The sequence below is a fragment of the Pygoscelis adeliae genome, unplaced genomic scaffold (assembly GCF_000699105.1).
Source record: "Pygoscelis adeliae isolate BGI_AS28 unplaced genomic scaffold, ASM69910v1 Scaffold38, whole genome shotgun sequence".
Classification (NCBI taxonomy): Eukaryota; Metazoa; Chordata; class Aves; order Sphenisciformes; family Spheniscidae; genus Pygoscelis; species Pygoscelis adeliae.
The window spans coordinates 10,327,106-10,340,801 of NW_008825614.1; the positions used below are offsets into that span (position 1 = coordinate 10,327,106).

General features: G+C 41.7%; 1 protein-coding gene across 1 annotated transcript in view; it reads right to left on the minus strand.

Moving 5' to 3' along the window:
- WNK1 (WNK lysine deficient protein kinase 1) overlaps window positions 1-13,696 on the minus strand; it is a 107,691-nt gene that overhangs the window by 25,394 nt on the left and 68,601 nt on the right. The window contains 11 exon segments of the mRNA XM_009332893.1: window positions 186-326; window positions 491-542; window positions 1,329-1,502; window positions 3,393-3,509; window positions 3,947-4,109; window positions 4,678-4,769; window positions 5,440-5,721; window positions 6,853-7,326; window positions 8,388-8,537; window positions 9,172-9,243; window positions 12,537-12,965. Of these exon segments, the coding sequence (XP_009331168.1) occupies window positions 186-326; window positions 491-542; window positions 1,329-1,502; window positions 3,393-3,509; window positions 3,947-4,109; window positions 4,678-4,769; window positions 5,440-5,721; window positions 6,853-7,326; window positions 8,388-8,537; window positions 9,172-9,243; window positions 12,537-12,965 (2,146 nt within the window).

Below are 13,696 nucleotides of genomic sequence, written 5' to 3' on the forward strand. Positions count from 1 at the left end.
CACCCCCCCCCCCCCCCCCCCCCCCCAAGAATCCTGCATAGTATCACCCAAATTCTTATCTGCACAGAGAGTTCCTTACTTCCCCAAGTACTTTAGGAGGTCTTTAAGAACAGTTTAGTTAACTAACTTCACAGCTTTGATGAACGTGTCTTAGCCATCAGATTTTAAGAGTTTAGATGACTTACCCACATCCGGAGCTTCTTTTCCTCCAGGAACAGCAGATGTGAAAAAGCCCTGTTCTTTTAAGCGACTCTCAGGGACAGGGCTGACAATAAACCGTCTTCCTGCAGAATGCACAACCTGGGTAAAGGAGCTAGGAGGAACCCCTAAACAGAAAGAAGTTAGATGTTTAGTGACACATGGCTGTAACTAAATACCTAACCTGCAATATGGAATGTGCACTCCATCATACAAAATAAAAACTTGGCTGCACCCATCCGCTGAAACAGAAAAAGGTAACTGTTGAAAAAAAAAATCACAAAAGACTTACCTATTCTTTGTGGCATGGAAGATGTAGGATCTGGCTGTTTGAACTCTAATTTCTGTAAAGTAAGATAAAATTTAAAGTTCTATTCTGAAACAGAAACCCACAAGATAGTTCTTAAAATGCTAGCTTACTGAAATGTGGGCATTTAAGGTAAGCAGTACCTTGGACCCAAGCACCATTACCAAACTAGTGGAATTCTGCCCAGATAAGTGTCAGCTACAGTGCTTTTAGAGCTTCTCAGCTTAGTGACCGCCAATATAACAAATTGATCTAAACACTCTCTTGTTAACAGGCAGTCCAACTAATTTCCTTAAACATCCCGCAGATAAATGGATGTTTCAAACTAGTTCTGGGTGGAAATAAGGTAGAGATTCAGGAAGTGTCACCCCTTCTTATTCCCAGCAACCAGTTTCAAAACCTGTGTTTCCTAACCGAGCCATCCAATCTCTTAGTGTAGCTCACTGGGTAGAGGGCCTGAGACAAGGCTCTCAGTGTTTAGAGAGCAGCACAGGGCTGGGAGTTTTAGTGCCCTACCTCACAATAACCTCAAATGCAAGAAGCCTCAGCATTTAAGATTGTCTGTTTAGTGGACTGTTAGGAGATTCAGCAGCTTCAGAAGTGTTAGAACACGTCAAAAAGCAAGAGGTCTATGTTATGTAGCTTTCTAAACGAATTTTCGGCTCTCACTCTGATAAGAAGCTTTCTCTGTCTTTTCATTTCGTTATTAAGCTTTGATATTTCTCACAAAAGAAAGTTTCAGTTTCTAGCTAGCTCTACTCACAAAACCATACCACCCAAAATGGAAAAAACAAATAGCTAAGACAATCTGTCCTTTACATACCTGTGACCCTGGAAAGAAGCCATCATCTTTTGTCCGCATACTCTCCAAACCCTGATCACCTTCTGGCTCCACACTTACATCCTCACTTAGCATTTCATCTGCTTTCTCAATAATCTCTCGTACCTGTTCTACGAATGAGTCTCTCTCTGTTGCTAAAATAAACTCATTCTGCACCTGTAAAAAGAAAGCAACAGTAATTTTCCACAAATTATTTCAAAACAATATATTGAATAACCATAATTTACTTTTGGTGTTACTGTTTGTCCTCCCTTCATTGCCTTTATTCACAAGATAAAGATGGTGACACCTTAGAGAAAAACAATTGTTTCTAAAATTATCTCCAGCACAAAAGTATTTGCCCTGGATTACTCTTTGCTGTGGAACAACACTCAATCTCACTTCATCAAACGGTCACCTCAATCTTTGCTTAGCACAGTGAAGTTTAAAATTAGCAGCCTTATCTTAATGTACATTACATCAGATAAGAGAAACTGCAGCAAGAGCCACATTTAAAGGAAACGATAATATAAAAAAAATTTGAAAATTCTGTATTGCAAGATGAGTTCTGTGCTTCTTTCTTTCCATGCCATATAGAACTTCTACTCTATGCAGGTTGTGCATTGCTAACTCAAAGTCTGGCTGTAGTATGTAAATGCAAGTATTAATTATGTTCCCAATACAGGGAGAGGAAGATTGCTCAGCCTATTTAGTTTCAGTACATTACACTGCTTTATAAAAATACATTCTACTGCTTGTGTTGGAGGAAACAAGCTTAAACAAGTACACTTGGCATTTAGAAAGACATTCCTAGTTTGGTCTGACCCATGAGAAAATTCTGTCTCCTGAAATAATGCATGGTAAAACTCTCAGAGACAGTCTATGAAACAGAAGTAAAGCTGTCAGTCACAGTATCTCTGCGTTTGTTGGGTGTGTTTTTGGGTGGTGGTGGGGGGGGGGGGGGGGGGGGGGCGCATTGGTTTTGGTTTTGTTTGTTTTTTTTAAAGTCAACCATACTCTTATTTCTCCATAGGATCACTTTAGGTATGAGGCAGAGACAGACATCTGTGTATTCTCTCCATATTTCTGAGCACTTGACTTCATGTTATTGACTTTTTTTTTTTACACCGCCCATACATACACATAGCCAAGAACCAACTTCTTCCTCTTTCTCAGAGAAAAAAGCCATTAGTGGCAAAGAGATCATTTCTCCCGTGTCACTAATTTGGTTCCTTTTGACAGGTATGAATCCAGCACACACCATCTATTATTCTGCCACCTCTCTAAGCTAAAAGATGAATGCTGCACAGGTGCACAAAAGCTGGCAGAAGATACTGCTTTGTCATCCCCCCTTGCTTCAGTAACACTAAAACAATCTCAGTTTCATTCAGATTGTACCGGCCCAAGAATAAGAGTTTAAGTTTAAAAAAAAAGGGGCAAGGGGGAGGGAGATTCTATTCCATGCTACACAGTAATCACATTTAAACGTCTCTCTACAGGGCAAGTTCTTTTCTATGCTTGACCATTATACATTGAATGGAGAGGTTTTTCTCCTTTGAGAAAGTCAAAAGCAGCATCAGTCATTACTGACTTTCAGAAACCAGAAAGTGATTCCCATTCCTTCCTTTAAGGGCAGAATCTTGCCATTTCAGTTGAGAACAACGGCAAAAAATTCAAAGCTTAAGCATAAGTTTTAAAGATGTAGCAATGTTTGCTCTTAGAAAAGCAAACAGAATTTGTTTAACCTGGCACTTTCAGAAAGTTGTTTGCAGTTTTTCAAAAAATCAGATTGCAAAAAAACAAAAGCAGATTTACTTGATAAAACAACAATTCTAAGGTAAAAACTGATGCAAATTTTCAGGTGAACTGAGCATGCAGTATTAACTGTCAATTTGGTATACCACTGTGTGCCCTGAGTTTCTAGTTGTGCTTGCATACCAGTAAGGTGAGCACAGGCCATGCTACAAGGAAGAGCAATTCTGAAACACAAATGAGAGAATAAGACTGCTTATATTACTACTGTGATTAAGAATGGATTCAACTCTTCATCTCTAAAATGTATCTTACCATAATTGAAGCTATTTCCTCAGGGTTGTCACCATCCAAATCAAATTTGAAAGTAACCATTTTCCGATTGTGTGTCTCTAGCTGGCATTCCACTACCCGATCGCCTTTATTTGAAACCTAAAGCAAAGAAAACAACAGTTCAAACAAAAAGCATGAGAATTTAAGACTTGTGCTTTAAAGCTCACAGAGACAAACCAACGGTACTGGTCTAAAACAAACACATTCTCTCTTTCTAGTCTAATAAATGGTGCCGTGTACAGCATCATTTTTTCTGAGGATACATCAAATATTCTGGAATAGTCTGTGGAATCACTGGTGGCTAAGCAAGCCAATTTTGCCATATCCAACGCTCCAAAAAGTTCTTAGTAGATGACGTTTAGAACGCTGACTCCAGAAGCAGAAGAGATACACTGGATAGCCTGTGTGCTTGGCGGGGGTGGAGGGGGCACAGAACAAGACCACAAAAGAGACATTCCTCAAAGGAAAAGAAATTTTTTGAAGCTCAAAAAAGGCATCATCACTACCAAACTGTCACTAAAATAGAAAATACTCACATTTAGAATTCTCAGTTTTGGCCTAGCAGTCTTCTCATGGCGAGAGCGACTACGGACAGACCTCCGCATATGACGTTTAGTAGTCCTCCCTTCATGCCTTCCGCTAGAAGCTGGAACATTCTCATTGCCATCGCTCAATCCTGAAGCAACATCAGAATGCGCACTAAAAAAAAAAGGCAACTTTACGTTAGTACCCATGCTCTCCATAACTGCAACAATACACTACCCTACCAGATGGTATTCTCTTCTGGATAGCAGTAGATGTCTGTTAATCACAGAGTAGGGGAGAAGAGTCCTGTCAACACTTAGAATTGCTAGTCAAGCAACCCTAATAGTAATTATTTAGCTACATATCCCTCACAAGCCGAGTTGTACAAATGCATCTTCTGAACAGGTTTTCAAGCTATTTGGAGCTTAAATTCTGTTCAAGTGCCAAAAGGACAGAAGAACATCCCTTATGATCCATTTGACATGACAAATGAAAAAAGGATCAGAAGTTAAATCACTATACACAATCCTATTTACTCTCTCCAGACCCTGCTGTAAATCAAAGCTTACTCCACCCCTCATAAACTTCCTAGAGGAAAAATAGGCTTATTTCCTCACATCCTCAAGAACACCTTCAGTGAAAAAAAAAAAATCCCTGGTGCAAAAAGATACCTAAAGATCACCCAAGGAAGAATAATCTAACACATGAAATTGAAATTCAGTTTGGTGAAAACAATGCTTACCTATCCATAGAGGAAGCCAAAGGGGTAGACTGAGCAGGCTGTGTTGCTGGAAGAGTCTCTGAAGGAGCAGTCTGTGAGACTCCCTGAGTACCCTATGGATAGAAACCTACATCAAGAAACTCCCCCAAAGAATACCATTCCTTTCTAAGTAACCCAGTAGTCTTCAATGTTTCCTCCCAAATCAGTTGTAAAGCTAAAAGCACAACCTTTCTAGAACTTCAAACAGCTGGCATCTAGACAGCTCTAATTCACAAAAGATTCTAGAGCAAACGGCCGTGAAGCAAATCATCATCGGGGGAGGGGTGGGGAAAGGAGATCAGCCATCCTTTCTACTGCTATGTGTCACTACAGTTTGCCATGCAGCCACAGTCTTACTAACAGAATGTGCAAAAGGTAAGCCAATGCAGAAGACAGACAATTCAAATTCTCCCTAGCAAGAACAAGGGAATAGGCATAACGACAGATTCTCAAAGGCTATCAGTTGCAATTTGTCTTTGATATGGCAAAAATATCCTACAGTACTAGCAAGAAGTGAAGTGTTAACAGGTTTTTGCCTGCAGGATGCACTCACTTCCCAACAGAACAGCCAGTGGCAACAAGGTCCCCACATTGGCATGACATTCTGCTGTAAGAAAAAGGTCATTCGAAATATTAATTTCCAACTGAAAACAAGCATGGATGGGATTAGTTCCACACACACATACACTGTTGCATAATTCAAACACCCTAAATGTATTGTCACATTATATTCAACATATTTACCTCCAAAACTGCCTGCTGCGAGGAGGCAGACGAGGCCTGTTGTGCTAAACTCACTGAAGGCTGGGGCACCTGAACCTGTCCTCCTAGGCCGCCCATGGGAACTAAAACGTTCTGTTCCACATACGGCTGCACAACAGGAGCAAGATAGCCCGACTGAGCCATTGCATCTGTGGGTAAGGGAGGGGACAGTACGGCAGAAGGAATGCTAACAGAGGCCACAGCAGAGGAAGGTGCAACATTCGAGTCGCCTGGGTATTGAGGTGGCAGCCGAGATGGGAAGCCCTGTAACAGAAATGAAGGAGTCAAGTTAGTGAACATCAACGCTAAATAGGAAGTGACAGTAAGAAAAGTATCAGTTTCAGGGGCTTGTTCCAACCTTCCGTTCAAGCACTCCCAAAGACTATCTTCCCAGAGAAGCAGAGCAAACCGCTCACGTAGCCAAAGCTCAGCTTGCAAGTCACCATGCTTGAACAAGCAAATTCCCACTCAAAGTTCCAAGTCTTAGGCAAAACAATCTTCACCTCCCAACTCTTGCAGTTGCCTATTTGGCTTAATATTTTAAGACCTGAGACTTGAAATGAGTTTGAAGAATTCTCAGGCTGAACAACTACTGCTCAGAAGATATTATGCAACTGCTGCTGATTCTTCAGACTAATAGCAAAAACACTCTTGTGTTCTTCCTGTCCTGATGTGATGAGCTGACCCAGGAACCAAGGAACATTCCTACACACTGTTTCTGTTCTCCTTATAATCCCAGTGCAGATATTTCTACAGCTACACAATTTTTGTTCTAGAAGAACAATCATATGCTGAGTCACTATTTTTGTCACTATTCAGATTGCCATTTTTACAGCGATTGCACAAAGTAGCTGAAGCAGTCTGTGCCCAACAGTCTAGCATTTCATGACTAGCATCAGGTACTTACATCATGTTCAAGATCCATGCCATCTGACATTTCTAGAAAGTCTGTGTCCTCCCCTCCCTACCTCCCCCTTCCCAGACTTGGAATGAAACACTGACATTGCTGAATATGCTGCCATTGATTTTCTTTCCAACGCACACTCCCCCATTTTTAAAATCAAAATTTTGGGGATTTTTTTTTCCCCAAGTTGACAAATCTCTTGGATATATAGCTGTCCTCTTTCACACAGTGGTTGACCAAAGTCCTGCACTACGATTCTGTCATTTTAGACAAATTCCATTACCAAATATGAAAAAATCAAAACACCAGGGTGTCCAAGGACTTTTTTATCCTGTCCTTAAAATGGTCCTTTACCACACAACAGAATTAATCTTCGTGGCTTAATGGCTCTCTTATGAGAAGTGAGTTGGCCAGGGCACATAGTTCAGATCTGGTACCTTAGAGGAACAGGTAAAAATGTGGGGAAGAGCTCTGCTGGCTTGCAACAATACCTGGTAAAGAGCATCTCCAGCAGGAAGTGAAGCTTCAGCAGCTTGTCCAATGCTGACTGGCAATCCCACGGACTGGACAGCCGGCTGCAGGAGCTGCGGGAGAACCTGGCTGGGCAACTGAGCCACAGGCTGCATCAGTGTGGGAAGCTGGCTAGGGACAACGGTTGATCCCACAGGGACAGCGGTTGCCGCAGCAGACGTTGCCAGTGTGAGCAATGGCTGATTCATGCCAGCTGCCATTGAAATGGGCAGTGACTGGAAACCTGGCTGAGCCACCGACACATGAGGAGCTGCTACGGGCAACTGAGAGACTGAGAACTGGGGAACCATGGAAGCTGGCAAGGGCTGTCCCATGGGTAGAAAATGAGAGCCAATGGGGACTGATGGGGCAACTGAAGGCTGAGGGAGAGAAGGTGCTGCAACAGGTAATTGAGGCTCGCCTTGGATGATCGACACTGGTTGGGAAACAGGAAGCTGGGGAGGTAAAGAAAATAGAGATAGATTTTTTTTTTTTTAAAGCAGGGTTGCAGAAAGCAGAATTTTTATGCATTAGTCAAAGAAAGAATTATTCAAGTTACAGCACTCTGTTAAAGTGGGTGGGGAGCACAGTTGGCAGAGTGGCTGGGAAGTTGGCTGGAGTTCCAAAAGGTCCTCACTTCGCAACGCTTCCCCTGAAGAACTTAACAGGCTCTTGAAACAGACACCCATGGAGGGTGGAAGAGCAACATTCGAATATCCTGAAGCACCGACTTGTGCATAAACAGAATCAAATTCCCCTCAACACTGTCCCCAGAGCCAAGCCTGCCTTCTTACAGGAAAGAAGTGCAAATCTTTCAACAAAACTGTCAGCTTTGGGTATGGGGACTAAAGCAACAGAGAACGAAAAGCCACTGTGCCAGCATTCAGAGAATGGCAGGGGATATGTCAATTAAAGCCAGTGAACGATGCAACTAGAAAGGCAGTTTAGATGAACAAGCAACAAAACAACAATTTTAAAAACAAAAATCAAGGCTCACATGTTCAAGATAGAGATATGAGCCAAAATGAAGTAATACTCAGTAACAGAAGCTTCTTGACCAGGGAGTAAAGGAGAAGAGCTGAATAAGAAAGATGACAGAGTGGAGAAGGCAGTCCTTATGGTTCACTACCTAAATAAGTGAACATGTTTTACACACATAATGGTGCAGAAGATAGACATTGATGGGAAGCAGAGAAATGACAAGTTCCTGAAAATCCATTCATAATACACCATTCATCAATATGCCTCATGATATTTTTGACAATTTAAAGATCTTTGTGCATTGAAGTGCTATCCCTCCCTCAAATTACTCACAACTGCCATGTGTGAAAGAAAGGGTTTCCAACACATTTTCCAAAAAAATTGACAGTTGTAGTACACTAAGAATATTATTAACTGGATGAATGTTTTGGAACCATTAGAAAAGATGACGAAAGTGAAAGTAGCAGCATATTGAATTTGTCAGCTGTGAAGAAGAAAAAAAAAATCTTCTGCTAGAAAGAAGAGTTTTGTTTACCTGTGACCCAGCTGCTGCCTGAGGCATTGGCATAATCTGTGAAGTTTGAGTTTGAGAGACAGTTTGTGTGGGAGTGGCACCAGCAGAAACTGATGGCTGCTGCAGCTGGTACTGTCCAGGCTGTTGGGAAGAGGCTGGCTGCTGTGCATTCTGTAGTAGGAAAAAGAGGCAGAAGTTATTTTTCCCCCCCACAGAAGTTTTTAAAGCATATCCCATCTAAATTCTACTTTTTACTCCCTCATAAGGGACATCACTGGTTCTTCTGAATATGCTGAGTCAATTAAGCTTTAGCAATTACTTATCAGCATTACTAATACAACTCCATTATCAGCACCAAATCTTGCTACAGAATTACTTCACCTGTGAAAACAAGAATGAAAATTCTATAAAGGAAGAAAAAGCAGTTCAGAGCAGAAGATGTTGCAGAAGATAGTGTTTCCAGTTAGAAGAAATGATGAGAATGAAGTCTGCCTGTTTAGACAGTCTAACTTGCAAATCCTGACATGCCTCCTCTTGAATGGGACCTCCATTGCAAGCTCAGGTGCAAGTTGGGGAAGACAGACACATGAAAACAAGCATTAACATGATTCTAAAAATTAACTTCATTGACTTTCTGAGACTTATCTCATAGCATGTTAGACTGGGTGAGAACCAGAAGATTCCTTCGCTTTTGTCCAAAACTATGGGTTGAAGGAGGGACAGAGGTAGTCAGCTGCTCTCACTGAGTCATCAAAATCCTACACTAGAAGTATTTTAGTCCTGGGTTTAGGGACTGTGATCTTACCTGCTGAGTGTGTTGGGTAGGCTGGGATGGCACCGATGCACTACTTGAGGCTGACTGGCCTTGCACCTGTGTCTGGAGGAGAAAAAAAAAAGACAGGATCAGCTTTACAAACCCTATGGTTTCTGCAGCAGGCAGTTAAAATCATTTCTGCCTGGAATGATCTGATTGGAACAGGTTTCTAGCTGTCCTTTTGGACAACCAGTCCTTTTAGGCAAATTCCACTAGGACAACCAGAACAAAACAGAGCAGTCTGGAAAAGCACCGAACTCCATTTTAAGTCTTCCAAAACAACAAATACAGAAAGTCTTTGCAACCCACATGCCCCTCAACACGAGACAGATCAGCCTACCAGCTGCTTCTTCCACTGATGATGCTTTAAGAGCAGGATGCCTTGGTATGGTAACTGGAAATACAGGCATTAAGTTTTACCTTTACATGTGTTCTAAACACAGTTAGGTGGGGAGATAGAAGGAGGCTAGAAGGAAATAAAACTATCTGTTACAAAAAAAAAAAATCAAAGATATACAGAATTCTAGACGAATAACAAAGTACTCAGTACACGTCCATGTTATGAGTTCCCCTTGAGAGGCATGTCAAAATACAAGCTAGAAATCATTTCCAGACTCGCTACCATTCAAAGGCTACCAAGAATTGGATATTGAAGAATCTGGGGGTCCACGTTCTAGCTAAGACAGAATTTTTGAATGAATAAGCAATGAAAAAAATGGATGAGTGGCATACAAATGAATGTGGAAGATGTAGAGGGAAATGGAATGGATTTTCATTATTGTTTTTGTGGCTGACATTTTTTATCAGATCCCAGGAATTTCATTATTATTTTTGTGACCACTATACTTCTTTATCAGATCCTGGGAGACAACTGACAAAGACCTCCAGATGAGCTCCCTGAACATGCACCACTTTGGTGAACTACCTTTGTAAGAAACGTATCTGGTGCATATGTATCATATCAGAAAGTTCTACTAAAATTCCTTAATGCCGTGATCATTCAGCTTGTAGAAGCTTATTAGGAACAAGTTTATTAAAATTATATACTTTTTTAATTATAGAAACTTTGGGGAAAGCAGACTGCCAATGAAAAGAACTATTTTTTTCTTTGCTGTTTTAGAAGCTTAAGGCCTTTATTGGCTAGGATCTAAATGTGTGCTATATCCCACTGCTGTAACATCTGTTCACATTGACTCAAGTTTGTGCTTCAAATTTTGATCTCTTAGTGAATTAGATAAAAGATCCCAGAACTTATATTCTGTAAAATAATCACGATCACTTAATGTGTTTTCCAGATGTATTTGACATCCATCAGAAATCACCTCGTGAAGTCTAACAAAGGTGGTTTATGGAGAAACAATCCCCAAGTAATTTTCAAACTTCTTGCATAGCAACTTCACTCCACAAGTTCTCCTACAGCATAGAAATTACTATTAGATTAGTAATTAAAGCTGTTTCAGCTTTAATAAAACACCTTTATTATCCCATACAGAAAGCCTTAAATACTTAGTTCTTGATCTTACCACAAAAAGCAAAAAGATTCTCCTCTAGTTCCTTCACACAAATCCCAAAGTTGCTAATACTCCAGTAACTAAAATGTCAGAGTGCCCCTAATTCCAAGAACAGAAGGAATAAGAGAAGTCTACTTAAAGTAAATCCTCTCTTTTCACAAAAAAATTATCTTATGAAAAGTTTCAGGCTACAAGTGCAGACACAATGTATATAGACAGACACCTCACAGTCACAGTGTACAAATGCGTTACTGACTATTGCAAGTGCAAATACCATATATGCTGATAAAACATGTACCTCCAAACTAAGCTTCAGGCCTCAAATTTTGCTTTTTAAAAAGGACACCATATTCTAGGCTTAAAAGGAAGCAATACCTATTAGCAACAGTTGTTTGTGCCACTAATTTACCACTCAGCTTTTTTAGTTTTTAATGATCCTGCAAGTACATTTCCAAATCCATGTACACATACATACTATAGCTCCTTCCGTTCCTCTCTTCCCACTTTCTTCCCCCAAGCCTAGAAAAAGCTCGTGCATTTTGGACAGTCACCAAATTAACCTTGTTGTGGTCTAATGAAACATTATTCATACAAGAGTTCAACTTCAAATAACATGTTCTCATTAAATGGCTAAGGAGCAGGAACAAAAATACAAAGCAAGTTTTACTATCACTTGCTGATTCAAACTGTGGAGAAGATACATTTCATTAAACTCATTGTTTAAAAGCCAATTTGGTACTCCAGCTATCTCTTGCCAAAAGAACAACTAGTCCCAGGAGGAACACTGACCATTTGTTACCCTTAGCACAAAAGCCCTACCAATATTTCAGCCGAAGCTGAACACAGACCAAGTGGTTGCTGATGCCTCATTATTTCATTGCAACCCGGTAAGTTCAAGAGAACCTAGTATACTACTGACTTGGTGGAAAGACACCCCCATGAATGCTAATATTTCAAACCACATGGAACAAGTCTAAGAGCAAGGCTCCCTTTTAAGTGCAAGGTATGGCTTATAAAGAGTAGAAAAATTCTGGAAGGGTTTGCTCCTGTAACCTGAGGATAGAGTGCAGGTGGTCCTGATGAAAGCGAGGTGGACAAGGCCTGCTGAGTCGAGGCTCCCTGGGGGAAGCAGATGAAGAGCTGCGACTCTTGCAATACCTTCTGAGGCAGCTGAACAATGGGCAATGAGAAGTCTGAACCAAAAGCAGAAGATGACCCCCCTGTAGGGGGAGGAGACTGGAAATCGCCAGTGTCAGAGGAAGTCAGCTGTGAGGAATCACTGGAGTATTCTGGGCTTCCTTCCGGCCAGCTGCGCCTGGCAGAGCCCCCTCTGGGACCTGCTAACTCAGGACCGAGATAGTTATACTGCTCCTCTGTCACAGGCTGAAGCCGACCATGCGACCCTATGCCTTGAGTGGATTCCTCTTGACTGGTCTCCATAGAGCCCCGGCGACTTCTGTAGACCCGCTGGGGTAAAACTGCCCCTTCTGCTGGAGCAGAAGTCGGTGTGTGCACATGGAACTCAAAGACACAGCTCGCTCTGCCATCACCACTGTGAGAGAGCACAGCCGGGGCAGAGTGCGGAACAAATACCTGGTGGAACGTCATCTGAGCAGGATCTACACTCAGAGGAGCAGAAACACTGGATAATGGAGAAAGGGGACCCATCCCAGAATCCAGCCTCAGGTTCTGAACATGTCTTGCCAGGTATGTTTGCCCCGATTGAAAGTCGAACACAGAGCTTTGTGGAGGACCACCTTGCCCATGGTTTGACTCAGAGACCTGCTTCAAATGTTGTTCAGTCGCATGAGAGTTATAAGCTACTTGATCATACTGCTCCGATACCTGTGATGGATAGTGCATGCCCACCAAATATACAGCTTCTGGATGCATTCTGTAGTGAGCATCCTCTGGAGGAGTTGGTCCAGATCTATAGTCACTGTGTACAGGAGCTGGCTCAAATACAGGATTAACTTGCACATGCAGAGGCTCTCCACTGACTCTCTGAGCTGCTGTGCCCAGCATAACGAATGCCTCTGGTGTCCAATTTGTGGGGCTACCACCAGGTGGAACTAAACTCTGGCCAGTCTTCAGCAATGGCTGGAAGTGGCAAGTTTGGGCTTCCAAAAATGAAGTGCTCTTGCGCCGCTGAGCAACTGCCACCTTCGGCGGGCAGACAGGTGGTGGCGAGAAAGACACCGGCCGTTCATGAACGGTTGGGAAAAATATCTGTGAATCTGGGAACGTTGGTGTTCCCCCACGCGGATGCTGAGGCTGTATTGACATGAACAAGACAAGTAATTCATACATTAAAAGTGAAAGCACATCAACATGCACAGTTCACTAGGCAGTTCTGTGAAGTAACTTTATAGAATGACTACTCAATGCATGGTCAAAAACATACAATACTTAGGAAACTTAGGTGAGTTGTAAATATCCATTAAATACATCCATGGCAGGCACAGCGACAAATGGAAACATTTGCTTATGTTAGAGCTGCTTTTCCAGTCCAATTCCAATAATTCACAAAAATAGACCAGTTTTGCTCCCAAAAATGGAATGAGATTTATTGTCACGGGCTATCTATTGTGATAAGTGCTTGAAAGTCAATCAAACCCCTGAAGTTACATCCATATGGGGAATCTGAAAATTCAGAACTTGATAGCAGCAACAATGCAGAGCCTCTACTTGCATTTAGAAAATAAAATGGCATTAAATCTTAATATTATCCAACGCAAAAATCACAGTGCTAGCATCCTGTCAGGTGTGTGTTCTGTATGCAATCCAGAGAGCTGAAGAGAAACCTTTTATGAGACAAAACTGAATCATTCCAGCCCACAGATGAAAAAAAAAAGTGTGAGAGATCCCTTTTGATCATACCTTTTCACATAGGAAATTAGCACTCACTGAAACAAACCTAACTCTTGCCTGGACAATAAAACAATCACAGGTTTAGCAACAGCAGAGTCTGCAGGCAATTCCACTCCATCTGATGTCCTACTTCA